General features: G+C 39.1%; 1 protein-coding gene across 4 annotated transcripts in view; it reads left to right on the top strand.

Moving 5' to 3' along the window:
• MCCC1 (methylcrotonyl-CoA carboxylase subunit 1) overlaps positions 1–26,525 on the top strand; it is a 59,001-nt gene extending 32,476 nt beyond the window's left edge. For all 4 annotated transcript variants that reach the window (XM_013052552.2, XM_013052553.2, XM_045088664.1 and 1 more), the window contains 10 exons: positions 855–982; positions 4,189–4,372; positions 7,061–7,170; positions 10,612–10,828; positions 12,532–12,618; positions 18,940–18,989; positions 21,875–22,012; positions 23,359–23,466; positions 25,149–25,220; positions 26,155–26,525. In XM_013052552.2, coding sequence (XP_012908006.1) covers positions 855–982; positions 4,189–4,372; positions 7,061–7,170; positions 10,612–10,828; positions 12,532–12,618; positions 18,940–18,989; positions 21,875–22,012; positions 23,359–23,466; positions 25,149–25,220; positions 26,155–26,283 — 1,223 coding nt within the window. In that variant the 3' untranslated portion in view covers positions 26,284–26,525. The remainder of the gene's footprint in view (positions 1–854; positions 983–4,188; positions 4,373–7,060; positions 7,171–10,611; positions 10,829–12,531; positions 12,619–18,939; positions 18,990–21,874; positions 22,013–23,358; positions 23,467–25,148; positions 25,221–26,154) is intronic.
• Positions 26,526–27,310: the final 785 nt, after the last annotated feature.

Here is a 27,310-nt window from a genome sequence, read left to right as displayed (position 1 = left end):
GTGGTTCTATGACTGTATTCAATTGCGATTGAAACTCAACACACTTCCCTACACTTAAAATGGGTAAATTTTGTTATATGAAATTACACCTTAATAAGGGTAGGAAAGATGTAGCTTTTGTTGCTAAGCAGTCTTCCACTGGATCACCAGCAAAAGGACTTTTAAAGGAAACCTCCAAAGCCCACAATCAGGAGGCAAAAATACTATTATATTTTTTCTACTGGGTGAGAGTGAGATGGGATGTCACAGTGTGAGCCTCCAGGGATCCCCGTGCACCAAAGCCGTAACACATGGTCCAGACGTGTTTTTGCTGCTGCAGCAGTTGACCCTACTCAGAACTTGGGCTTACCCTTTACTGAAAACCACAAACATACTTTTTGTTGCTAGATTTCAGGTGTGGCTCCCTATTTTTTATTAAGGCTCATTTGCTGCTGCAAAATGTAAGTTATTTTCTTCTTGAAATGCATAATGTTTACCATTTGTTTACCATTGAATGAAGGCAGCATTAAAAGTTGATGTGATTTGTTTCTCTCTCTGGTTTTGGGAGACAAACCATAAGAGACTCTTAACTATAGGAAACTGAGGGTTGCTGGAGTAGAGCAGGGTGGGGGGAAGGGGTAACTGGGTGATGGACATTGGGGAGGGCACGTGATATAATGAGCCTTGGGTGTTATATGCAACTGATAAATCACTGAACTCTGCCTCTGAAACTGATAATACACTCTGTTAATTAACTGAATTTAAATAAAATAAAAATTAAAAAATACGTTAATAAGAAGTTGATGTGATACATCATAGAAGGTTTCTACGGATTATATGCTATTGAAATGTGACCATTGTATTTTATATTTTAGGAACTGTGGAGTTTATTATGGACTCAAAGCACAATTTCTACTTCATGGAAATGAATACAAGGCTGCAAGTGGAACATCCTGTTACTGAGATGATCACAGGAACTGACTTGGTGGAGTGGCAGCTTAGGGTGGGAATGTTTTTTCTGTTAAAGATAAGTCTTGAGAATATGTTCCCTGTTAGCCTCCTAAAAGATGGTGTCACTTTGGACAAGGGTTCAATTCTTGGAAGTTGTCATGAGGACAGGGAAATGGGAAGTTAAAGATGATATTTCATTTGTTGCTGTGACATTATTGTTACTTTATGGACTCAGATTTCTAACCTGTCACCATTAGTTCTCTTCGGCATGGGGCAGCCTAAGGCAACAGGCAGGTGAGCTGCTGCCCTCGAGGCTTTCTTGTGACCATGTTATCTCAACACCAAAGCCTCGTGCTCTGCCTGAGGCCATAGTATTCTGGCCTGGGCCATCATTTGATTTTGGAGGCAGGACAGATGCTAGCCCCAGTGAAATGAGCTAAGGAAGAGCTGGAAATGAAGATAATGACCAAGATCAAGGTAATGATCTAGACAAATAGAGTGAGCCACATGCAAATGCTGACTTGCACACTGTTGTTGGTAGGATAAGTATAGCCCACTCAGAATAAGTGCTTAGAAATTTTGACATTGCTATGATATGTCTACTGTATGTTACAAAAGTATAAGTCTATAATTATTCCTTTGTTACAAAGTTTCCAAGAAACACTGGCCAGTTTGAACTAGAGTTCCACAAAGCATATTCTTTCAAATAAGAATAATAACTTAGTCTATTTTACTCTCATTATTGAAGACATTTGATTTTACAGCCTTTTTTAATATGAAAAAATATTTAAGCACTATAAGTACTTTTGATCTCTGTAGGATTCTTGGTTCTTTATATATTTGAATCTAATTTTTTTTTTTTTTTGCTTGGTTGCGATGATAAAAGTCTTGATTATTTTGATAATTTTGTCTTTTCAGAACATCTATGGACAACAATATGATGTTCCTTTTGCTGGTTCCTTGGGGATGGTTGGGTGGTTTTAATTGAGCCATAAAATTCTCTGGGACCTCTATATCCTTGGGAGCTAATGAAAACCAGGCACATCAGGCTAGTGTTAGTAACTGAGGGAAAAATTATAGCAAATATAGAAAGTTTGGGAAAGAGTGGTTCTGTTTCCAGAATTCAAGGAAAGGGGGATTTTTTTTTTTTTTTCTGAAGCAGTAATTGAGAGAGTCTGGATTTTTTTTGTTTGTTTGTTTTTGATTGATTGATTGATTGATTGATTTTTAGAGGCGGTGGGAGGGGTGGAGGGAAAGGGGGAGTGTCTCAGGCAGACTGCACTGAGTGCAGAGCCCAAAGCAGAGCTCAATCTCAGGAGCCTGAGATCTCGGCTTGAGCTGAAACCAAGAGTCAGACGTTTAACTGACTATGCCACTCCAGTGCCCCAGGAGTCTACAATTTTGAAATCATGATGGATAAAAGGTTTCTAAGGAAAGGAAGAGAAAGCTTTTGGAAAGAAGGGGAACTAGGAGACTTTTTATTTTTGCCTCTCAAGAAATTGCAAGAGCTTTGAAGGCCCTTTAAAGAGTCGCAGGTTTTTCTTATCAGGGGAGGGATTCTAGAACTGATGGATACCACCAGACCTCATTTACAACATTCAAGGCACTTGGAGTCCACCTTCCAGTCAGAGGTAAAACAAGGGGTCTTGCCATTTAGTGAGGTAAGAGTTCAAGCTTCAGAACAGCCTCTGGAGGCAAAGACTCCATAGAATGAGGCTGCAGTGATGTCAGCCTCTGGGCTGCAGACGCAGGTGGGTAGCCTTGTCCATGGAAGCTGGGGAAAATAGCCAAGGTCCAGGAGTTCCAAAGAGTTAGCGTCTAAGCCTGAGCAAACTAACAAGACACAGATTTCCAAAGATTCAGAGGCTTGGTTGCGGCATGTTTCTTCTGAACCCAGATAGAAGCCAACCTGAGAGGAAAATAAGCAAAGATAAGCCAAATTGAAATGGGGCTATATAGTTAGAAATAAGATCACATCGTGAAATACAGACACATGGTCATTCTCCTTGTTTGTAGCAAGACAAAGAGAATTCTTCATTAAAACATTAAAAAGTATTTCATCATAAAGGATAAGAATGAAATGACAGTAGCTAACACTGGTATAGTGCTTACCATATGCACTTTCCTCTGAAACATCAACAGATTAAGAAACAAGCCCAGAACAAAATATAAAAACAGAATTGGAACCCAGACAATAGGGCTGCAGAGTCTGTGGTTTGAAAGACCATGTCAAAAAGGCATTCAGTGTACTCCATTTTCCTTTCATTCTTAACTCCTGTAGTTCCTGATTTTTCCTACCTACAGAGTTAAAGAGATGAAATCTTTGCCTCTGTTTCATGCTTTCCTGCTTAATTCCAAGTGGTGCTAAATTACTTCATTTCTTCCCCTATATCTTTTGCTTTCTCAGTTTGTCCTTTTCTCATCTTAAAGGACAACTTAAGGAGAGAGTAGAAAGAATGACAGCATATCCTCCAATCGCCTTTTCCAAACTATACTAGTTGAAGAGAGAGGGCTGTTGTATTAGTACATAACAAACAGTCAGCATAATTATAGTAGTGATAAGCAACGATGGTAATCCTGTTTATAATCTGGCATCACTCAGTATGCGTTTAACATAATAAAATTAAAAAACCATTGTGTTCCCCTTTCTGTTTTGCTTTATCACCCACTTGGTGATGAAGATGACAAAGATGGGGCGCCGGCTGGCTCAGTGGGTAGGGCGTGTGACTCTTGATTTCAGGGTGGGGACTTTGAGCCCCACATTGAGTATAGAGTTTACTTAAATAAATAAACTTAAAAAAAAAGGTTAACAAAGATGACAAATGCCATACTTTTGCCATAGCTGTGAGTGTGGTCCTAAACACCAATTAATAATTAACTATAAAAAAAGATTGGTTTGGTAACTGAGCACTGATGTTTTAAATGAAAACAGATTATCTTGCCAGTAAGAATTTTTAACTGTGATTACATTGAAAAAACATTGCTCTTATAATTTAGTCATCAGTTCACCTGTTTTTTCTACTTAAAAACTCTAGAAATCCATTGTAATTAATACATTATTTCCAAGCTGCATCTGTTTTTTAACCTATTTTTGTTTTTGCCCCAAACTCGGGGAGGTAGATAAAATAATAATTTTTATTTGGCTTCATTATAAAGCCCAAGTGTACATTTTCCATGGAAAAAAGCAAGACCATCAACTTCCAAGTCTCATAGGTGCTATTAAGGGGATTTTCATAGAAGCACATCTTCTTTTACCAGATTGCAGCAGGAGAGAAGATTCCTTTGAGCCAGGAAGAAATAACTCTGCAGGGCCATTCCTTTGAAGCTAGAATATATGCAGAAGATCCTGACAATAACTTCATGCCGGGGGCTGGGCCATTAGTGCATCTCTCCACCCCTCAGGCAGACCTTTGCACTAGGATTGAAACTGGAGTGAGACAAGGTAAAGTGAAATAAATGAAAAGTCGGTCTTTTTGAATTTTTGGTGTGTAATTATTTCCGGACAGCATCTTTTCCCTGTGTCTTATGGAAATGTCTAGTATGTTTTATAATAAAAAACTTAATTGATTTCTCATTAATCTTTATTTTTCTTTCTGCAATAGTTATTTAAAAAAAATAGCTAGTTTGTTTTTTTTTTTAAGATTTATTTATTTATTTATTTGACAGAGGCCACAAGTAGACAGAGAGGCAGGCAGAAACAGAAAGAGAGGGAAGCAGGCTCCCTGCTGAGCAGAGAGCCCTCCGTGAGGCTCGATCCCAGGACCCTGGGATCATGACCTGAGCTGAAGGGAGAGGCTTTATCCCACTGAGCCACCCAGGCGCCCCAATAGCTAGTGTTTTTAAATAATACACCCTTTGTTGAAATGTAGCAGTACTTCTTCAAACCTAAATAACACACATTTATATTTCTACTCTCCCTAGTTCTAAAAGTAATTGAAGGCTCTGCCAATGCCTTCTGCCTTCAAGGGACTTAAAGTCAAGCTGGAGAATTAATATATAGAATTAATATATAAACTCAGTGCAAGCTAAACAATAATCAAAGAAATAAAGAGAAATAAAATAATAACTGCCCAAGAGCTCTCATAGTCAGCATATGATTCGCAATGATGGTCATAGCAATTATTTAGCATTTACAGTGTACTGTGTACACTGTTCCAGGTGACTTCTTTACATGGGCTGCTTTAACCATGAGAACTACCCTGTGAGTAGGTGGTGTTATCACCCCCATTTTCCAGATGAGGAAACCAGGGCAGAGAGAAGTTAGGTGACTTGCCCAAGGTCCCTGTTGGAGCCAAGATTCAGACCCGGTCTCTCTGGCTCCAGAGTCTACACCCTGAGCTCCTACCACCTTGACTCTAGTTGCCAGAAGTTACTCGGAGGGCAAGTGATGAAGAGCAGTTCTCAGGATCAGAGGTTGTATTAGGCCAGTACAGCCGGGACACATTTTGAAGAGGAGCCACGAGTGGATCTGAGTAGGCAGATTGAGCAGCGCACAGAACAGTGAAGAAGGGAGAGCTTAACTCCAGGCATGGTGGAGGAACTGTAAGAAAACATGTGGCTGGAGGAAAGGATGCAGGATGGTGCAGCTAGGGGTATAGGTGGAGAGCAGGTCACACAGTGTCTTGAAAGCCAAAATGAGGAGTCAGGACATCTTGAGGACAAATTGGAAGAATTTTGAGAGCTCTGGCTAAACCACAGCAAGACTTAGTATACTGTCAGTCCATTTTTTTGAACTTAACAGCAAAATACTTTAGAGAGAAAAGAGAACACTTGCAATGGAAAAGAAAGAATCTGCAGGGCAAGCTAAACTTGCAGTGTAATTTAACAAAGGTGCTCAAAGGCTAACAGAGGTGTAATTCCAAGAAGGACTCCCAGATTCACATCTCCACATGGGGAGGGTTGTCTACTCTAAGAAGCTTCCCCAACCTTCCTCTTCTGTGTTTCCCTGAGCACTTTCCTTATGTTCTTTTACAGTAAGCTTTTACCTGCTGTCTAGCTTTCCCATTATATTTTAAGTTTCTTCCATGTTGTGTTTGCAGCACCTTGCTCAGGCCTGGGCCTAGAAGTGTTCTGTATGTGTTGGTGAGTGGGGGTGGGGGGGTAGGTGAGGGGATGATGGACATGGGAGTATTTTTTAACACTTTGATTTTATAATTTTATAGATGGAAACCTTGGGGTTTAGAGGGGTCAAGTGAGCTGCCAAAATTCACACAAAGATCCTAGAACAGTATTCTTTATAACATACCACATCCTTTTGACTTGAACCATTTTTAACCTTGAACCATGAGATGTGCATGGTTCAGATTTTTTTTTTTTCCCAACTATTCCAGCTAGCAGCTTGAGGAGCACAGGCTGGGTTACGACTGGGTCTTCATGTGCGTGGCCCTGAACTTATGGGGCTGCATTGTTAGGATTCTTGTTCTCTAAGACTCTGTCGTAGCAATGATAGCTGCTATTTGTTTATTGGTTCTGCCAGGTATGGCATTTGGCCTTTTGATTGTCAATGCTCCAAGAACCCTCTAGGATAGTAGGATTATGATCCGTATTTTTCTGATGAGGAAGCCGAAGGGTGGCGGGAGGGGAATGCTAAGGGCAGAAGTGATTGTGACAGGAGAGGGTAAAGGCAGTTTGAACTGACTTTCAAAATGAGAAGGGAAGAGAAGGTTCAGAAGAAGACAGGATGGGGAAAGCCACCGTGTGTGTTATTTGATCACTCTTTTCGGGACTGGTGCCCTCGGGTGGCCATCATCTCCTCAGACTTGTGGTAAGTTCTTAAACCCCTGTGAGCCTCAGTTCCTCATGAATAAAACAGTGGTAACGATATCTATCATGCAAGATGTTGTTCCTTTTGCTGGTTCCTTGGGGATAGTTGGTGGTTTTAATTGAGCCATAAAATTCTTTGGGACCTCTATATCCTTGGGAGCTAATGAAAACCAGGCACATCAGGCTAGTGTTAGTAACTGAGGGAAAAATTATAGCAAATATAGAAAGATGAAGTGTGAAATGAGCATAAAGCACCTGAAGATTAAGTGTGAAATGAGCAGAAAGCCCCAGCAGAATGTCTTGCATGTCATATTTTATCACTTTGAGTTTTGACTTTGAGTGGTTAACTATGGTTTTTCAATTTCAGGAGATGAGGTTTCAGTGCATTACGACCCAATGATTGCAAAGCTGGTTGTATGGGGTGCAGATCGCCAGGCAGCCTTAACAAAACTGAGGTATAGCCTTCGTCAGTACAATGTGAGTGCCCTGGGGCCATGTTGGGGACCCCGATGATCTGTGTCTCTCCACAGCCAAGGATGACTCTCGCAATTGGGCAGCCTTTGTCCTTGTCAGCTTATTTCTACCAGTTACCCAGGTGGCAGGAACAAACTGATTTCACATTCCCATGGGTCAGAATAGACTTTAATGACTTCTTGATTCAGCTAGAAAAGAAAAATTGCAGGACTAAAACTGTTAATGTCAGTGTTATACTTTGGTGACATCTGATATTAAATTCATATTCATCCTGTTAGATAAGGCCAGCTGCACAAGTGTGGCCTACAGTCTGGTTTTATTTTCCCCAAAGGAAAATAATTGTTTTCACTTTTATCCATTTGACAAAGTTTGTTGCTTTTTTGTAGCACGTTAGTTTCCTTGGTGGAATAAGCTCCAAACCACACTGATGTAGCTTCATAAAAGGATTTATTAACCCGTGACATCCAAAGTGTTAAATAGCATTAATTTGACCAAACTTCTCATCTCTGTGGCTCCAACCACGCAGGTCTCCTTGCCATTCCTTGGAACCCATGTGTTCCTATTCTGTCTTCCAGAATGTTCTTTCCACACATAATCACAGGCCTCCCTCCTCACTAGCCTCAGCTCCTGCTTATTTCAGAATCCTTCCCAGGCTTCTCCATTTTTTTTGAAGATTTTATTTATTTATTGCGAGAGAGAGGATATGCACATGCATGCGTAAGTGGGGGAAGGGCAGAGGGAAAGGAAGAGAAAGAATCCCTAGCAGACTCACATTGAGCGCAGAGCCCCAATGCAGCGCCTAATCCTACGACCCTGAGCTGAAACCAAGAATCATTTAACTAACTGAGCCACCCAGGCTCATTCATTTTTTTTTAATTGAAGTATAGTTGATATATAATATTATATTAGTTTAGGTGTACAACAGAGTGATTCAGTTCTATACAGGACTCATCACAGTAAGTGTAGCTACCATCTGTCACCAAAGTGATCACAGTATTAGTGACTACATTTCATATGCTGTTTTTATTCCTGTGACTTACGTATTTTATAACTGGAAATTTGTACCTCTAGATCCCATTCATCTGCTTAACTTGTCCCCCTCATCACCTTCCCCTCCGGCAACCACCAGTTCTCTATTTATGAGTCTGTTTCTGTTGTGTGTTTGCTTTGTGTTTTAGATTGTACCTGTAAGTGAAATCGTCTGATACTCATCTTTGTCTGACTTATTTCACTTAGTGTAATACCCTCTAGGTCCATCCATGTAACAGATGGCAAGATTTCGTTATTATGGCTGAGTACTATGCCATTATGTGTATACACCATATCTTCTTTATCCTTCATCTATGGATAGACTCAACTAGGGGAAATCATGTTACAGTAAACATAGGGGTACATATATCTTTTCTAATTAGTGTTTTCATATCATTTCATATCATTTTGGGGAAATAGCCAGCAGCGGAATTACTGGATATATGGTATTTCTGTTTTTAATTTTGGGGAGAGCTTTCATACTATTTTCCACAGAAGCTGTACCCATTTACCTTCCTGCCAACAGGGCACAAGGGCTCCCTTTTCTCCATGTCCTTACCAACACTTGTTATTTTTGTCTTTTTGATATTAGCCATTCCGAGTGGTATGAGGTGATATCTCATTGTGGTTTTGATTTGCATTTCCCTGATGATGAGTGATGGTGAGCATCTTTTCATGTGTCTGTTAGTCATTTGTATATCTTTTCTGGAGGAAAAAAACGATGTCTGTTCAGGTCCACTGGCCACTTTTCAATTGGATTATTAGGTGTTTTGGTGTTGAGTTGTAGGAGTTCTTTATATATTTTGGATATTAGCCCCTTATCAGGATATATCATTTCCAACTATCTTCCCCCATTCTTCTCCCATTCCCTTTTCATTTTGTTGATGGTTTCTTTTCCTGTGTAAAAGCTTTTTAGTTTGGTATAGTCCCAGTAGTTTATTTTTGCTTTTGTTACCCTTGCCTGAGGAGACATCTCCATAAATATTTTTGCTTAAGCTGATAGCCTAGAGATCACTGCCTATGTTTTCTTTTAGGAGTTTTATTGTTTCAGGTCTCACATTTAGGTCTGTAATCCATTTTGAGTTTATTTTTTGTGTATGGTGTGAGAACGTGGTTCTAGTTTCATTCTTTTGCATATAGCTGTCCTGTTTTTCCAACCCCAGTTATTGAAAAGATGGTCCTTTCCCATTGTATGTTCTTGCCTTCTTTGTCATAGATTAATTAACCATATAAGCATGGGTTTATTTCTGGGCTGTCAGATCTGTTCCATTGATCTTTGTGTCTATTTTTTGTGCCAGTACCATAATGTTTTTATTACTACAGCTCTGTAGTGTAGCTTGAAACCAGGTCACCCCATTTAAAATAAGGCCCTTTGCTCTTCTCTGTCCCCTTAGCCAGCCTTATTTTTCTTCATGTAGCCTGATATCATATTAGATACTTGTTTATAGATATTGTATGTTATCTGTCCCTAGAATATAAGCTCTGTGAGGTTTCATTCCTCATTGTGTCCCCAGTACCTGGATCAGGGCCTGGCACCTAACGGTGCTCAGTAAATGGCTGTTAAATGAGAGATTGGATGAATGAATGAATGAACCCAAGGCTCGGATAGCTGGTTTCATTTTATGCCTTTTTGTTTTTATACCAGTGTGCAAAGTTTGGACTTTAGTGTCGGAAGTTTTTTTGAGGTCATTTAATCCTAACCCCTCTTCAGTGTAGCAATCCTATCCTCATTTTGCAATCTTCCTGTTGTGTGGGAGTATTCTGAGTGGGATGTCTTCATTATCGTGCAAATAAATCTCATTTAAGTTTCTTAACATTTATCACTTTCCTAGCATGAGTCAATTAAATGTCTCCACACTACCTACCCTAACATCATTTCCTATTTCCTCTTTATCATAAAGAGTGAAATGTAGGGACGCCTGAGTGGCTCAGTTGGTTAAGCAGCTGCCTTCGGCTCAGGTCATGATCCCAGCGTCCTGGGATCGAGTCCCACATCAGGCTCCTTGCTTGGCAGGGAGCCTGCTTCTCCCTCTGCCTCTGTCTGCCTGTGCTCACTCTCTCCCCGCCCCCCTCTCTCTGATAAATAAATTTAAAAAAAAAAATCTTTAAAAAAAAAAGAGTGAAATGTAGTCCACTACATTTTAAAATGTATCATACAATACAGCTTTAAATGTTAAGTCCAAATAGATGGTGATGGTGAAGTGGGGTTTTTTGTGTTGTTTTGGTTTTCCTACAAGTTGTCCTACTGCCACCATGTGGCACCGTCGTAGGTTTTCAGTTTTCCTTGAGAGTTGTCCATTGCAGAAAATACTTCATTGTAGAAAACACTCCTTAAGAGCAGATGCCATAGAAACGATTTTCTGAATGTGTTGTTTTCCCTACTCACTGGGGATGTGGGTTTTATTCTCTTCCTAGATAGTCGGACTGCATACCAACATTGACTTCCTCCTTAACCTGTCTGGCCACCCAGAGTTTGAGGCTGGGAATGTGCACACAGATTTCATCGCTCAACACCACAAAGAACTGTTTCCCAGTAGGAAGGCCACAGCTAAGGAGTTTTTATGCCAGGCAGCTCTGGGTCTCATCCTCCAGGAGAAAGCTGTGTCTGATATTTTCAATGTTCAGTCACAAGGTATGGAATACTTTTCCCTTTCCTCTGCTTGTGAAGTCGGTGAATAAAGTGCTTTTCTGGAGGTGCTTTTCTTCCTTTATGCCACTCTTGTGTCCCTTTTCTTTTCTCGGTGATTGACAGTGTCTTCTGCCTGTGTGGTTTTTATGTGAAGTAGAGTGCATTCACATATCATGCATATGCCCCTAAAGACTTTTTAACCCACTAAATATAACTTAATTACTTGCCTAACAGTGTTGAGATGGATCTTTTTTCAACCAAATGCTAGCTAGGTCCTTCCTACACCCTGTGCTGACTCCTTCCAAAGCTTTTTTAATTTGCCGCTCCTTTTGAGGTCCTATGTTCTTATATTTTCTTACTGTGGCAACTTCCTTGGTCCTAGGAACCAAAGACAGAGCACTGGAGACTCAAGATTCTCTTGGGTTACCTGAGATTTACCATTGTGTTATTTCCTCCTTTCCTTTCCTATTCCATGCTCCAGTTTCTGGCAAACCAGAGACCTCGGTACTTGCCTCGAATCAGAGGATCTGAGCACGGGAAGGACTGTGGCGGATATTCCTGGTTGCTTCATGCACACATGTCTGCTTCAGCACCCCGCACGGCATTGTTGCTCAAGCTCTTCCTAACACCTCAGGAAGCTAAAAATTTGTAACAAGAACTCATTAGCCTATTAGGGTTTCAGTCAGCTCTTCATTTAAAAGTTCTTCCCTTTAAATTGAGCAAAATCTGAACCCTCCCAACTTGCTTCAAAATATTTATTTCAGGCTAACTCCTACCTTTGGAGCCAATAAGAAAAAAAATAATAATAATCCATTTATCTCTTCATTATTTTTAGGATTATTATAGGATTTTATTATTAGGATTTTTAATTTCTAGATTCATTTAAGAAAGTTATATCGAAATCTTAAAATATATAACTACTTCTCATTTTGTCCTTTTACACTATGTGAAATGCCTCTAAATATGCCCACCCGGAGTTCCTAAGCCTGAACATAGCATCGTTAGAGTCGAGTATCCTTTTTTTTTCAAGATTATATTTATTTATTTGAGAGAGAGAGAGAACAAGCTTGAGAGGGAGAAGGTGCAGGGGGAGAAATAGGCAAATAAGCTCCCCACTGAGCAGGGAGACAAACACCAGACTCGATCCCAGGTCTCCAGGATCATGACCTGAGCCAAAGGCAGACACTAAACCAACTACCCACCCAGACACCCCAGAATCAAGTGTCTTCTTACTGTCCTTCCTCTTCACAATTTATAACCAGCAAACATTTGAGCCTCAGAAGAAATTGCTTCAGTTCAGCTGTGCTGTAACTCCTGGATATTGTCCAACAGAGGATGAACACACAAGCCTGTGGGCGGGACGAGTGACGCAGAAAGAGGCGAGGCGAGAGAGAAGTAGTGAGTGGTGGAGATTTGGTGACCTGGAATGCATTTACCCAAGAAGGGGAGACCTCTGGGCTGCTTACGCCCCCAGAGGAAGAACGTTTCGGCTGCACACACTCTGATTTTTCAGAGAAGCTGGAATTTTTCACATGACATTTCCTGAGATGTAAATGAAAGTGTCTAATTTAAATTTAAAGCAGTAAGGACAAAGAGGACACATTTGAGCTACCAGCGTAGGGCTGATGTTTTACATTTTCTTTTGAAAAGTATAAAGTCAGGCCTGTTGTTTGTAAATTTCTTGCTGAATTTTTATTTTCTTCTAGATCAGTACTCCCCTTTTGCATCCAGCAGTGGAAGAAGACTGAATATCTCTTACACAAGAAACATAACTCTGAGGGATGGTAAAAACAGTAAGTAATGTTTTATTAAAAAAGGAATGTGCTTCAGAGAAATAGCTCATGTTCACCTGGAATAAAAGGGCCCACCCCAGTCACGGAGCATTCAGTTACATTTTTGAAGCTCCCTAGTCTAACCGTTGGTAGGAATACCAGGATCGATGAGCTCAGGTGGTACAATTAGTGGTATCTTTCTTCTTTTTCCCTTTTTCTGTATTTTGTATCTATTTGAAAAATATGTCATAAAACATAACTAGCAAAATGACTAAAATGAAATATTCCAAGATGTTAGGTGACCATTGGGTAGCGGGATTTGAGGTGGTTGGTGTCCCCCCACCCCAACCCTGCACAGGCCACGTCTTTATACTTTCTTTGCCTTGCAGTTTTTCTTCAGCAAGAATGTACTGCTTTTAAATACGAAGAACAGTATCCAAAACTACTCTAAGGAGAAGGATTACCTACCAGTCAGGCAGTGTTTTAGGTTGAAGTGAGTTATTAAGGAGCTATGATTTATTAAGTGCCCAATCACATGTAAATTTTTATATTCACCAGAATAGGGGCACCTGAGTGGTTCAGTCAGTTAAATGTCCACCTTCAGCTCAAGTCATGACCTCAGGATCCTGGACTCGAGCCCAGTGTCTGTCTGGCTCTCTGCTCAGCAGGGATTCTGCTTCTCCCTCTCCCTCTGCCCCTTCCCACCACTCTTGCTCTCTTTCTCTCTGTCTCTCCCTCAAATAAATAAGTAAAATCTTAAAAAAAAAAATCTGTCTTCACTATAATTGAATGAGGGGGAATCCCTGACATTCCCATGTACAGCTGATGAAACTGAGGTAGAGAAGGTGAAGTAACTTACTGAAGGTTTGTGACATTGACACCCAGCCTTTCTGATCTTGACTCCTATGCTGTTTTTACTTTTCCAGTGGGAAGTTGATTTTTGACTGCAAGCTAATTTGAGTAGGCTGAAGGTGGGACTGATTTATTATAATTGAAGCCAGGAGAGTCTGACACCAAAAATTTAAAATTTTTTATATATTTGTGGCTGGAACAGTGTATCAGAGGGATCAGAATCCCTTGATAGCAGTATCCCTTCTGCAGCAGGACGGTTTGCATGGGAAGTGACATTGGTGTGGAGTCAGAGCTGGGAGGGCTGCATAACCTTGAACGTGAGGTTTCATTGAACTGTGACGGCACCATTACAAAAACCGTGCCTCCCAGGTGGAACAGAATCCTCCTGCTCGCTCATGGCAGTACCCTCCTCCCCAGACAGAGTAAGATCTTCTTTATCTCAACTCTCTGTAGACATCTGTTTGGTTTTTAGCAAACTCCTTTTTCACAGAAGTTGATTGGGTTACAGCTCTTGAGATCTTTTTTCATCCTGAACCTAGATGGTCATTACCTTCAGTGTGTTGCATATATGGAAAAAAAATGTTTGCCAACATCCCTGATAGAGTAGCGGTCTACAAATGGTTAACCTATCCATTTTATGCTGGTATGTTTATTTAATTCATTCTAAAAAAACACCTCCTCCAAAACCAGGGATGATCTTACTCTAGACTCCTGTATACCGAATAGAAGTATCAGTAGCAGTAAAGTTTCAGTGGCCTTTTCAACCTAAATTAAACAGAAAAATTGCATATGTGATTAAAATTCAAATGAGCCAGCTGTGTTATTTGGTATGGCTCTTCACCAAGGCACTTAGCAGTGTTTTGAACTATGGTACATTTCTTGGAAATTTTTAAAATTTTTAATTAAGAGAATGAATACACGATTGAAAACCAGCATGGTTGCTGTTCACTACATCTTTTGGTGGTCTTTTTCAGCAATGACCCAGGCCTGAATGTAACAGCTTTCAGAAATGTTTTGATGGGTGTCTGATAAATGCTAAGTAACAGTAGTCATGATTGAATGAGTGCATATACCAGACAGGAAGTCATAAGGGCCAAGAAGCAATTATGAATCTAAAGTAGAACCAACTCTTAATTATCTCAGTGCAAATGATCAAGTATTTTAAATACTTAAGGCTTGAAGAATATCCCTACTTTGTTGCTAGTGACCATGCTTCACAAAACCCTGCCCTACCCTCAATAATAAGAACAAGAATAATAGCTAAGATTTATTGAGTGTTTTGTATATGCCAGATATTAAGTGCTTTCCATGAATAATTACCATTTTCAGAACAGGCCAATGAAATTGGTGTTATTATTAGTGTCAACTTTATAAATGGGGAACCAACTTAGAGAGATTAATAATTTTCTTAAAGTCATTCCAGAAGTAATTGGTGGAGTCAGAATTCAAACCCACACTCCAGGGTATATGTGCTAACCTAACACTGCACCATGCTACACTTCCATACCTTATTAAATATGTAAGAGGATGGGATGCCTGGCTGGTTCAGTCGGTTGAGCAAGCAACTTGATTCTGGGGTCATGAGTTCAAGCCCCACATTGGGCAAAGAATATGATGATTTATAGATTATATAGATTTTATCTATATTCTCTATAGATATATATAGATTATAGAGTAATTATAGAAAATTAATTTAAAAAATAGAGAAGAGGATATTTAACATTCTCTTGTGGAGATTTCTAGATAAGTAGGGGAGGGAAGAACAAATTCAGTTACCCATAACATATGAAAGAATTTATTCTCTTTGGTGCAAATGTAAATGGGATTGTTTTCTTTCTTTCCCTTTCTGCTATTTCATTATTAGTGAATAGAAATGCAACAGATTTTTGTATGTTGGTTTACGTATCCTGCAACTTTATTGAATTCATTTATTAGCTCTGTTGTTTTGGTAGAGTCTTTAGGATTTTCTTTGTATGGTATCATATTATCTGGAAATAGATAATTACTTCTTTTTTATCCATTGAATGCCTTTTATTTATTTTTTTTCTTGTCTGATTGTTCTGGCTAGAACTTCCAGTACTATGTTGAATAAAAGTGGTGAGAGTGGACATCCTTGTCTTCTTGCTGACCTTAGTGGGAAAACTTTCAGCTTTTTATCATTGAGTATGTTGTTAGCTGTGGGTTATCGATAGATAAATGGATAAAGAAGATGTGGCATATATACACAATGGAAGACAACTCAGCCTTAAGAAAGAATGAAATCTTGCCATTTGTGACAACATAGATGGACTTAGACAGTGAAATGAGTGAAATAAGCCAGAGAAAGACAAATATCATATCATTTCACTTATATGTGGATTCTAAAAAGCAAAACAAGTGAACAAACAAACAGTGAAGAAACAAACACAAAACAAACTAGTGTTTGCAGAAGGAGGGGGAGGCAGTAGATGAAATGGTGAAGGGGATTAAGAGGTACAAACTTCTAGTTATACAACAAGTAAGTCATAGGAATGAAAAGTACAGCATAGAGAATATAGTCAGTAATATAATACACATCAGGGTAAGCATTTCATAATGTATATAATTGCTGAATTCACTATGTTGTATACCAGAAACTAATTTAATATTATATACCAACTATAATTCAAGTTTTTAAGAAAATTTTTAAAAGAATTTAGTTTTCCTGGCAGTGTGTTTGCTGTATTTCTGTTGGCATTCCTGTCATCTGAATACATTTCATATTTCATAAATTGAAAAAACCCCTAATGTTTAATTGGTACATTTTCTCTTAAGAAGGGTTGAAAGATACTGTCAAGGTATAGGTTGGAGAAGTTTCATTTACTCATGTGTTCATTACAAACATATGTTCTTGTATGTTCATTACATCTGTTTTCAAAAAAACAGATGTTTTGAGTAATATGAAGAAGAGGAAAAAACATGTCTTTGTCCCTACTTTCCTCTCTCTAGGAATTCACCACCTAGCAAAGAAAAGAGAAATGCGTATGTTGGGAAGATAGGTGGTGTGGTGGTTAATAATGCAGACCCTAGGGAAGCCTGGGGGGTGTGTTGGTTAGGCATCCGACTCTTTGGCCTGAGGCCCTGAGACCCCTAAGCGTCATGGGATCGAGCCCCACATTGGACTTCACAGTCAGCACGGAGTCTGCTTAGGACTCCCTCTCCCTCTGTTTCACTGTGTTTTCTCTCTGTCTCTAAAATAAATAATTAAATCTTAAAATAAAATAAAATAAACATAATGCAGACCTTGGAGTTAGGCTGTTATGAGCGTGATCCTGATTCCTCTGTTGTCTGTGACCCTTGGGCAAGACACACACTCTAAGCGTCAAGGTCCTCAATCATAAATAGGAATGAAAGTAATAATTACTTCCTTGGGTTGTTGTGGATATTAAATGAGACAGTAGAAAGCTCATCGTGCAGCATATAGGAAGCAGTCAGTAGACATTAACTGTCATCCTCCTCCTCATCATCATGACGAAACTACCCCCTTGCTACTATTGAAAGACAAAGTAGATATATATGTCACATGTTAATTTTAAAAAAGTTGGAAAAATAAATAAAAAGTTTTAAGTTGGTTTCAGAACAATATGTTTAAGAATATACTATTTTTATAAAAAAAATACGTTTGTGCATTCTGAAAGGACTCACATTAGAGAGTTTAACAGTAGTTACAGAAGGCAATAGAGAGGACTTTCCCTTTTTACTTTATATACTTCAGTATTTGACTTTTGTTAAGTTTTATTTTTGTACTTTTTTACAAAACAGCTGATAAAGAGAAAAATCATTCTGTCATAAAACTGGATGAGGAAAGAATCATAATGGTGTTTTATATGCAAATATTTATTGAAGTGTTTGGAGGAGAGTAAATTCATTCCAGCTAGACAGACTTTTCCCAGGGACCATGACTGAGCATGACGTGACCGCGGGGCGAGGTTTCGGTTTGGTATGGCTGGGGACTGACAGCATGTTGAAGGGGAGCATGAGCAAAGAGGCACAGCAGGGGGAAGACTGGAGGCACATAATGGAGAACATTAATTGGCCCATTTTCCCATTTGGTTGTAATATAGGACCCTATAGAAGAAGAGTGGGAAGTAAGACTGAGAGTTCAGGGCCTTCAATACCAGCCCAAGAATTCTGAATATAGTGGAGACACATTAGGAAGCATCAGCTGGGAGGGCTGAGACAGGAAGCAGGAAGTCCCAAGAAGACCTCAGTGTTGTTTGAGTGGGGAATGAGAGGAAGACATGAGTAGGACAGATAGGGAAGAATTTGGCAGTTTTGTAGTGACTATCAAATGTGAAAAGCAAAGGAGAAAGTAAGAAGGACAGGTTTTCAACCTGGATGACAAGGAAAGTAGTAGTGTCAGTCATGGAGCTCACAGGGTGGGAGGGAATGTGGGAAGAGCGGGGAGATGATTTATTGGGCCCTCTATATTTACTTTAAGGTGTGATAGAGCATCCAGCTGGGAATGACTAATCAGAGTTCTGGAGAAGGAAGGTCAGGGCTGGAAATAGATTTGAGCTGGCAGCATCAAAATGGTGGTTAAAGTATCAGGAGTCGATAAAATGACTTTGGTCTGCATTTTCTCGGCCGCAAAACTTTTGATTTCCATCTCCTAGGAAGGTCTTCTCCAACCACCCACCCCCACCCCCATCTCCTAGGAAAGTCCTTAACCAATTCCGTGTTCACATAATACTATGAAATATATATTGTATTTGTATCCTCTGTTACAGTTTGCAAAGCACTTTCACATTTAGTAAATCATTGTTACATTCTCATAACCATTTAATGGGTCAGAATGGACCAGGATATCAGGACTCTGAGATTTGAAATGATTTAGTCAAGATCACAGAGGTGATCATGCCACAGATGGCAGATTTGGATCTTAAACCAGAATTACTCTCTTCCAATCCATTGCATTTCCTACTTTAACACTGCAACTTTTCTTGTTGAAGGAAAATCATCTAAAATATCCTACAACATTAGAAGAGCTAAAACTCCACTTTTTAAAAAATTTGAATTCCAGTGTAGTTAACATACAGTGTTGTATTAGTTTCAGGTATACAGTAAGTGATTCAGCAATTCTGTACATTACTCAGTGCTCATCATGATAAGTGCACTCTTAATTCCAATCACCTGTTGCAGCTGATTTCCCCCCCCCCGCCCCGCCCCCCACCCCCGCACCACCCGCCTCCCCTCTGGTAACCACCAGTTTATTTTCTATAGTTAAGAGACCGCTAAAACTCCATGTTTTATTGTTTGTTTGTTTTTTTAAAAGAAACCTTTGAAATTCACCTTTGTTGGAACCTGCCTATAGACTTTTTTCCTTTAATCTTTATTGTCCGAGAGTTAAAAGGTGTTAACATCCCTAACAGGTGGTTATCTTTAAGGCTGAAAGAGATTTGTAGAGTGTCAGTTACTGAATAAATGATTGTCTTCTAATTTTTCTTCAATTTTCCCCCCTTTTCCATAAAGATGTAGCCATAGCTGTAACATATAACCATGATGGGTCCTATAGCATGCGGGTAAGTCTTACTGGTTTTGTTCTACAGTTTAGAACTAAATCTGATCTTTCTCATACAGAGAAGGGTTTTGTTTTTTTTTTGTTTTACACTCTGGTTTCTCCTAAGCCAGTGACCAGTATGACTATAGTTGGAGGATGCCATGTGCTTTTATTTCAGACCAATTTGGTGAAATTACCCCCTCTCCAGTTCTGATTGTTTCCTCAATTTGGCTGTGGTTCCCTTAAGAATGAAAACTTGTTTAAAAAAAAATAGTAATAATAGCTTTGAATCAGACTCCTGACAAGCCTCTAAAGTATGTGCATGTATTTACATCTAAAGCAGCCATTCTCAAACTTTTTGGTCTCAAAATCCGTGTACGCCCTTCAAACTTATTAAGACATTCCAATGAGCTTTTGTGTAAATACATGTATTAATATTTACCATTCAGAAAGTTAAACCAAGCATACTTTTATTTCTTACTATTCTTTTTAATGTATATTTTTAAAATTATATGTTAAATTTATCATATTAAACATTATGGAGTGAAAAGACATTGTTTTACAGGCATCACTGCCACCCATCTCCTCTTTTCTCTTGCAAAATTGACACTTTGTACCCATTACACAATAACATTCTACTTGCCCTTTTCCACCTCCCTCTCCTTCCAGCCCCTGTCAACCACCATCCTACTTTTCTGGGTCTATGAATTTGACTACTTTAAATACCTCATATAAATGAAATCATTCAATATTTGTCCTTCTGCGACTGGCTGTTTCACTTAGCATGTCTTCAAGGTTCTTCTGTGTTGTAGCATATGCTCAGTGTTCCATCTGTGGAGTGATACTGCATTGCCTCTCTATACCACACTTTTGTTTATTCATTCGTCTCTGATGGAGACTTGGGTTGCTTCCACCTTTTGCCTGTTGTGGATAATGTTGCTACGTACGTGGGGGACAAATACCTCTTTGAGACCCTGTTCTCAATCCTTTTGGGCATATACTCATAAATAGAATTGCTAGATCATATGGTCATGTTCTATTTTTAATTTTTTGAAGAACTGTTTTCCACAGTGACTGCACCATTTCATGTTCTTACCAACAGTGCACAAGGGTTCCCTTTTCTCTGCATCCTCGCCAACATTGATTTTCTGTTTCTTTTTTTCTTCTTCATAATAGCCATCCTAATGGGTATGAAGTGTTATCTCACTGTGGTTTTGATTTGCATTTCCATAATGAATAATGATGTTGAGCATCTTTTCATATGCTAATTGGCCATTTGTGTATCTTCTTTGGAGAAATGTCTATTCAAGTCCTTTGCCTCTTTTTTAACTCAGGTTGGGTTTTTTTGTTGTTGTTGTTGAGTTGTAGGATAAATTGAGAAAATTTAAAACCTAAGATTACACAAGCACATGTTCCATTAGCTGTCAGGGTAACATTATCAAACGCTCTGCAGTCTCTAGAAAATCCCAGTGTATATTCATGAGAGAATGAGGGTTTAAAAAGGCAAGTAACGTCAATATTATTATGAAGTGGTTTGGGGACCCCAGGGGATCTGCAGGTCATACTTTGAGAATCCCTATCAAAGTGTTCATGGTAGTTCTCAATTAAAAGAAGTCCTTACACTGATAAAATAAAATGCTGCAAAGGGATTTAAAAAAATAACAATAATGTGTGAACTCAACCAAATTTCTATATAGTAAGGTACAAATTCATAGAGCAGAATAAATCACTTTTAATCTGAGCCAAGAGACTTTAAGTCCTACAAAAAGGATTGATTAAGGATATGCTGCAGATCTGCCAGTGCCATGAGATACCATTTTTGTTTCACTGAGATTCAGAAAAACTGGGAAGTCTATGAGGGTTGTAATTCATATTGGTCCCTCTGGTTTGGGGGCCCCCTTCTTATTCCCTTGGTAAAGTCAGCTACAGATTTGTTCTAATCTGCTCTTTGAACTATATTCACAAATTTAGAATGAGCTTGTGTAAACCTTTAACCAAAACTGTTCCCGATCTAACCTCTATGTCCTGAGAATTTCACAAACATTCAAATGGCTGTTTTAGTAGGTTACAAAGCTCAGTAAATGTCATATTTAACTTAGGATAGATGAGAACCGGCGTATAAATACTACAGTGTAACCTGGTTCACCTCAACCTCTATAATATATTTGAAAAGAATAGCCATGGGACTTTGACAGTAACCCCATAGGAATTGAAATGAAACATAGAGAAGATTTAAATGGATTTCCTGTGTGTAAAGGAATTTTTTTTTTCTTGGGTGTGTATGTGAGAAAACATTTTTGAAACAGAAAGGTTTCCTGTCCCTTTGTCAGCTTCCCTGAAAGATCAAGTGTGGAATCTGTTCTTTGGCATTTTCTCTTACAGTGAGAAAACTGTGGCCAGTCTCCAGCTAATTTATCTTCTTAAACTCAAAACTGAAACCCATACATTTTAGCTACATATTGGAGAGAGAAAAGACATACCATCTAATTAGGTGGTTCTGGCTTTTTTCTTTACTAACAAACATTGGCATAGTAAAGCCAAATTTGACTTCAGGTACTCAGATATGAATTCTAATGTGTAATATAGTCAACTGAATTTTAATAATCTTGCTTAATTTGATTTGTATTTCTATTTCATGTTTTTATTGTTATTCTTAACATTTATCTGCAGCATTAATAGTGCTATAGATAAGTTATCTGTTTTTTTTTTCTTTTAATTATCATATGTTGTTTCTATTCATAGTACTTTGTTTATGAGTCTTAAGTTCCTATATGGCTTTTTAAAAAATATATATTTCATCTGTTACCTTTTGAAACTATTAATAGTAAAGAATTGATTGATTTTATTAATTCTATAGGGTGATTTATTTATTTTAAGGATCTTATTTTTCTCTTTTTTTTTCCCCAGATTGAAGATGAAACTTTCCAAGTCCTTGGTGATCTTTGTACTGAGGGAGACTACACTTACCTGAAATGTTCTGTTAATGGAGTTGCTAGTAAAACTAAGCTAATTATCCTGGAAAATACTATTTACCTATTTTCCATGGTAACGTCTCTTTTTTTATAATACCACTGTTGAGGTCTGGGAGAACATTGCTTGACCAGAGGCACCCCACTGAAACATCAGGAAGAACCTTGCTTCCTTCCATCACTGCTATGACCTGCCCTCTGTGTCCTCCTCTCCACCCTGTTCCTTTGCCACATTCCTGCTCTCCCTGGTTCTTTATTCACACAGCTCCTCACTGATAGACACATATCCATTCTCTTCCTTTAATTCTAAAACAAGTCCTGACACCCTACTTGTCAGAGTGTCTCACTGCCCCGTGCACAGTATTTTGTCAGGCATTTGGTGCCTGAATACTTTGGCAACCACCATCCTCCTGGCACTTGGAATTCTGGGCATTTGGGAGGAGGTGACCATTGAGGAAAGAGTCTGTGGACCTGATATTCCTTGTGGGGAAGGTGGGCATTGGGGAAGTAGTGGGGGTTAATGGTGATATCTTGGCAATCAAAGGATGGTTGGTGACTGAGGCAAACGTGGCATAGGTTTGGATCAGAGTATGTCTCCTGTCTTATTGGTCCCATTTAGGAGCCTGCTGCCTGATGAGCCCATAGTTTCTACATGGGCAGAAAAGAAAATGTATTATCAAATACACTGTGGCCTCTTCCAAGTCTTCTCACATTTGACAACCCACTTACAGTTCATACTCCTTTGTGATCAGATGCCTTTAGTATTAAGCAGTTAAACTACTTACCGTATACAGAGTCAAGGATGATCTGACATGATCAGGCATTCCTCTCCATAGTTACTCTGCTATAACAATGTGTTGGTGGAGGCAGTATAGTGGAGTGGTGATGAGTAGGAGTTCTGGAACGTGAAGCTGCTTTGGTTCAAATCCTGGCTTTACCTTGGAACAGGTGTGTGAGCTAGGGCTAGTTAAACTCTCTGGCTTCAGTTCCCCCATCTCTAAACAGGAAAAATAACAGTACCTACCTACCTCATAAGCTTCCTGTGATGATCAATGAAAAAAAAAATAATAATTATATATATATGGCATTTAAGAACAGTTCCTGGCTTTGACCAAGCACTTGAAGTGGGGATGCTGCCCAAAATGTCTTTTGGACAGTGGCTATCTTTTTGTCAGCAGTTAAATACATTAAATCCTTTAATTCCCTGTGAGGCATGATGCCATTACTCCTTTATATGATGGGAAACTAAGACTTAGAGGGGGTTAATAATTTGCTTAAGGTCACCAAGCTAGATTAAAACCCTCGTATTAAAGATGACTAATAGTTAACAAATAGCTTGAAAATAGTCATTATCTTAGGTATATTAATAAAACTGCAGTGGTTTGATCTTGATTTCATTTCTAGTTTGTTTTCTATTTATAGGAAGGAAGTACACAGATTGGCATTCCAGTCCCCAAATACTTGTCTTCAGTGAGCTCAGATGGAACTCAGGAAGGAGCCATAGCTCCTATGACGGGTACCATTGAAAAGGTAATCACGTGAACATATGTGGTAGACAGATGTTCAGTAAGGCCCAGTAAATGGCATATACATCATTTTTCCCTCTCCAAATCTTTCCGATTGGAAAACATCCTACTCTGGATAACAAGACATGGGGGGCACCTGGCTCCCTCAGTCGATGAAAGTATGTGTCTCAGAGTTGTAAATTCAAGCACCGTGTTTTGTGCAGAGATGACTTAAAAATAAAATACTTAAAAAAGAGAAAACAAGAGACTATGATAGATTCAAGAATTCAAGCACCGTGTTTTGTGCAGAGATGACTTAAAAATAAAATACTTAAAAAAGAGAAAACAAGAGACTATGATAGATTCAAGTTCTCTGTTCAGTCTTCAGTGAAAATACCCATTTACCTAGTTTATGATACTGTTATCTTTGAAAGTGGCAATTTCCATCAAAGTACAAATAATCTAAATTTGTCTTTTTATGATTAAAATGGATCATTCATCAAGCATTATCCAAAGGGCTGTTTTTTTTTTTTTTATGTTAACAGCAAACAATTTATCATGAAATAACATTTTTTCTAATGTACCTAACTGCATGTATGTTAAAATAAAATTTGAAAGGCTGGTACTGGTGAAGAACAACGAGCTTTGGTGTTGTATGCTATATGTATTCAGAGTTGAGATCCATACTGAAATAACTTCAAATAGTGGTGGTAGTCTTTTTGTTACACACTTGAATATAGTAGAGTCCCTGTAAATGCATCTAAGTCATAAAAACTCAACTCTATATTCTTGGTACCCAAAAAGAAGAAAAAGAAAATAACCATTTAAGTAGTGAAAATGATTGCACCCACCATTCCCCTCAACAGATGATTGCCCCAGAGGGAGTATAAGCTCAGAGACTTGGATCACTCAGTCTCCATTCCCATGGACATTCCATAATGTGGCATCTTTGCACACCTGTGGGGAAAAGATTTTCCCCATAGCTGCCCCCTAGACCATGGATTCCACCAAGCACTATTAGGGCATCATCCAGCGTTGGGTGATTTGATGGCTTTCCGAGGTGTTTCTCATTTTTCACACTTTGGCCTCTGTACATTGACTCTAGAACCTAACTCCACTGTGTAATGTTTCCAGAAACTGCTTCATCACCATGTTAACCAAGAAGACAGTGATACATGGGATATATGAGTTCATTTTTACATGTGAAAAGGAAAATAGAAATTTTTTTCCATGGTTGCCAATAAGTTTAATTCTTTCACATGAAGATAGTCTATGCATTTACTACACAGGGGCCTCAAAGCTTGGAGCACTATCCTAGACCACCTAAAAAATCTAGAAAACCAGGCATGACCCTCCAATGCCTATAATATTGAAGCATATTGGTTCTTCCTTGGTGGTATGGCTTGTCTGTACATATGTGAAAACAGAAAAGGATCTCAAGATATATAAAGCATATTCATTCAATTCCAGGAAAACTAGAGGGTTTGAGGATGGAGGTGAGGAGCTAAACAGTGCTCCCCGAAGACATGAGGGCCAGCAATGCCAGATTGACGAGTAGGTCTCTGATTGGCCCCAGCACCCCTGTCTTTGGCAGATAAGAGAACCACATAGATCCGTACTTCCACTCTATGCATCCTTACGCCAACTCTGTAGACCATGAGGGACCTCTGTCTTTTTCAGTATTAACATGTCACTCTTAATTTCTAGATATTTGTGAAAGTTGGAGACAAAGTAAAAGCTGGAGATTCTCTAATGGTTATGATTGCCATGAAAATGGAGGTAATGAAATCACAAGTTCACTTGCCAATTAAACTTCGGGAACTTTCAGACCTAATTGGCTTTTTGCCTTATTTTATAAGTTAATACCATTTTAAATAGTAAGAGCCATGGGTTGATGAACCATTAACTGCAGGACATAAAACCAAAACACTCTTCTTTTAAATAGGTTTTCATTTAATTTTGTGAAATGGCATTTGTCAGTTCTGATACTGAAATTAAAGAAATTATCAGTAGTTTAAATTCAGGCAGTACCCCCAGCTGATTGTTAGGCTGTTGGTATTTTCTAAGGCCAAACTTGGGATGCCAAGCATCAGTATCAGGGTGAAAACCTCAGTCAAACTAGATGAGCTCTTGAGGTTTATAGATGGTTGGAAATTGTAGGCCAGTAGTGGTCAGCCTGGCCATTTATTACCGTCACCTGATGAGGAGAGCTTTTCCAAACTACTTCCCCAGAATAGCTGAATTGGGCTCTCCTGCACTGGGCCCAGGGATTGATAGTTTTATTTAACAGCTTCTCAAGTGAGACTCTGCGGTGAAGCTTGTGGCAAAATACCAGATAGGCCAGAGTGTCCCGGTCAGTGACCTTGAGTGTGATACAGGTGCGTCAGAACAGTGACTCCTCACAACCCCAAAGCACACCATAAAAATGTTACTTTCTCTGGGGTTATGGATATTGGGGACGGTATGTGCTATGGTGAGTGCTGTGAAGTGTGTAAACCTGGTGATTCACAGACCTATACCCCTGTTGCTAATAATACATTATATTTTTATTTAAAAAAATTTTTTTTAATGTTACTTTCTCTGGGTGCTATGGTATCTAAAAGCTGGAAAAACTTCAAATCAACCGGCTTTTTAACTTTTCATCTCTCTTGCCTTGCTGCGTGCTCAGTCTTCGTTGGTATTGCAGTCACTGTCCTGTCTTGTGTTCCTACAGCACACCATAAAGGCTCCAAAGGATGGCACGATCAAGACCGTGTTCTACAAAGAAGGTTCTCAGGCCAACAGACACGCTCTTTTAATCGAGTTTGAGGAAGAGGCATCTGACCAAAGAAAAGCAAAATAAACTCTGTCAAAGAAATGCCCCGTTAAGCAGTATCTTCAGTATAGTATCTATGCGAAAAAGAGAAAGTGCCTTCCTGCTTTTCTTGGAGTCTAATAAGCAGCAGTTTTACTGCTGATTTATGATTATTATTAAGCTAAAACACATTTTTATCTTTGAGAATCATGTACTTGGGTCACCACTACAATAAATTATCTCAAAATATTTCATACTAATAAACCAAATTGTACTTTATTGGAAGCTAATATAGTTTGTTTCTGCCTCAAATATTATACACTGTAAGGTCCTTTAGGAAGGCAAGTAGCACTTTGATCAAAAGAGAAGGACTGGAGGAAGAACGGTGGTTTAAATTATTTCCCATTTAAAATCATGATGAAAATAGGCATAGTTCAGAGACAGAAGCAAATCTGAAAACATGATTGAGTTGAACATAATTTTCCTGGGGCACCTGGGTGGCTCAGTCAGATACGTGTTGGACTCTTGATTTCTGCTGAAGTTATTATCTCAGGATTGTGAGTCCAAGCCTCATATCTGGCTCCACGCTGGGTGTGGAGCCCGCTTAACATTCTCCTGGGTACCTGGGTGGCTCAGTTGGTTTGGTGTCTGACTTGATTTCAGCTCAAGTCATGATCTAAGCGTCATGAGATCAGGCTCTGCATCTGGCTCGCAACCAACTCAGTCTGTTCTCCCCGCCTCCTCTGCCCCTCCCCCAACTCATGCATGTGCCCTCTCTCTAAATAAATAAGATCTTAAAAAAAAAAAAAATTCTCAGGGCACCTGGGTGGCTCAGTCAGTTAAACGTCCACCTTCAGTTCAGTTCATGATCACAGGATCCTGGGATAGAGCTCTACGTCTGGCTCCCTGCTTGATGGGGACCCTGCTTCTCATTCTCCCTTTGCTGTTCCTCCTCTGTGTGTATGTGTGTAAGATAAATAAAATCTTTTAAAAATTAAAAAGTTTACTCTCCCTCTCCTTTTACCTCTGCCCCCTCTCTCCTGCTCTAAAGAAGAAAGAAAGAGAAAAAGAAAGG

Source organism: Mustela putorius, unplaced genomic scaffold, assembly GCF_011764305.1.
Source record: "Mustela putorius furo isolate JIRA1106 unplaced genomic scaffold, ASM1176430v1.1 tig00003834_pilon_pilon_pilon, whole genome shotgun sequence".
NCBI classification, from domain to species: domain Eukaryota; kingdom Metazoa; phylum Chordata; class Mammalia; order Carnivora; family Mustelidae; genus Mustela; species Mustela putorius.
This window is presented reverse-complemented; position numbering and strand designations above follow the sequence as displayed.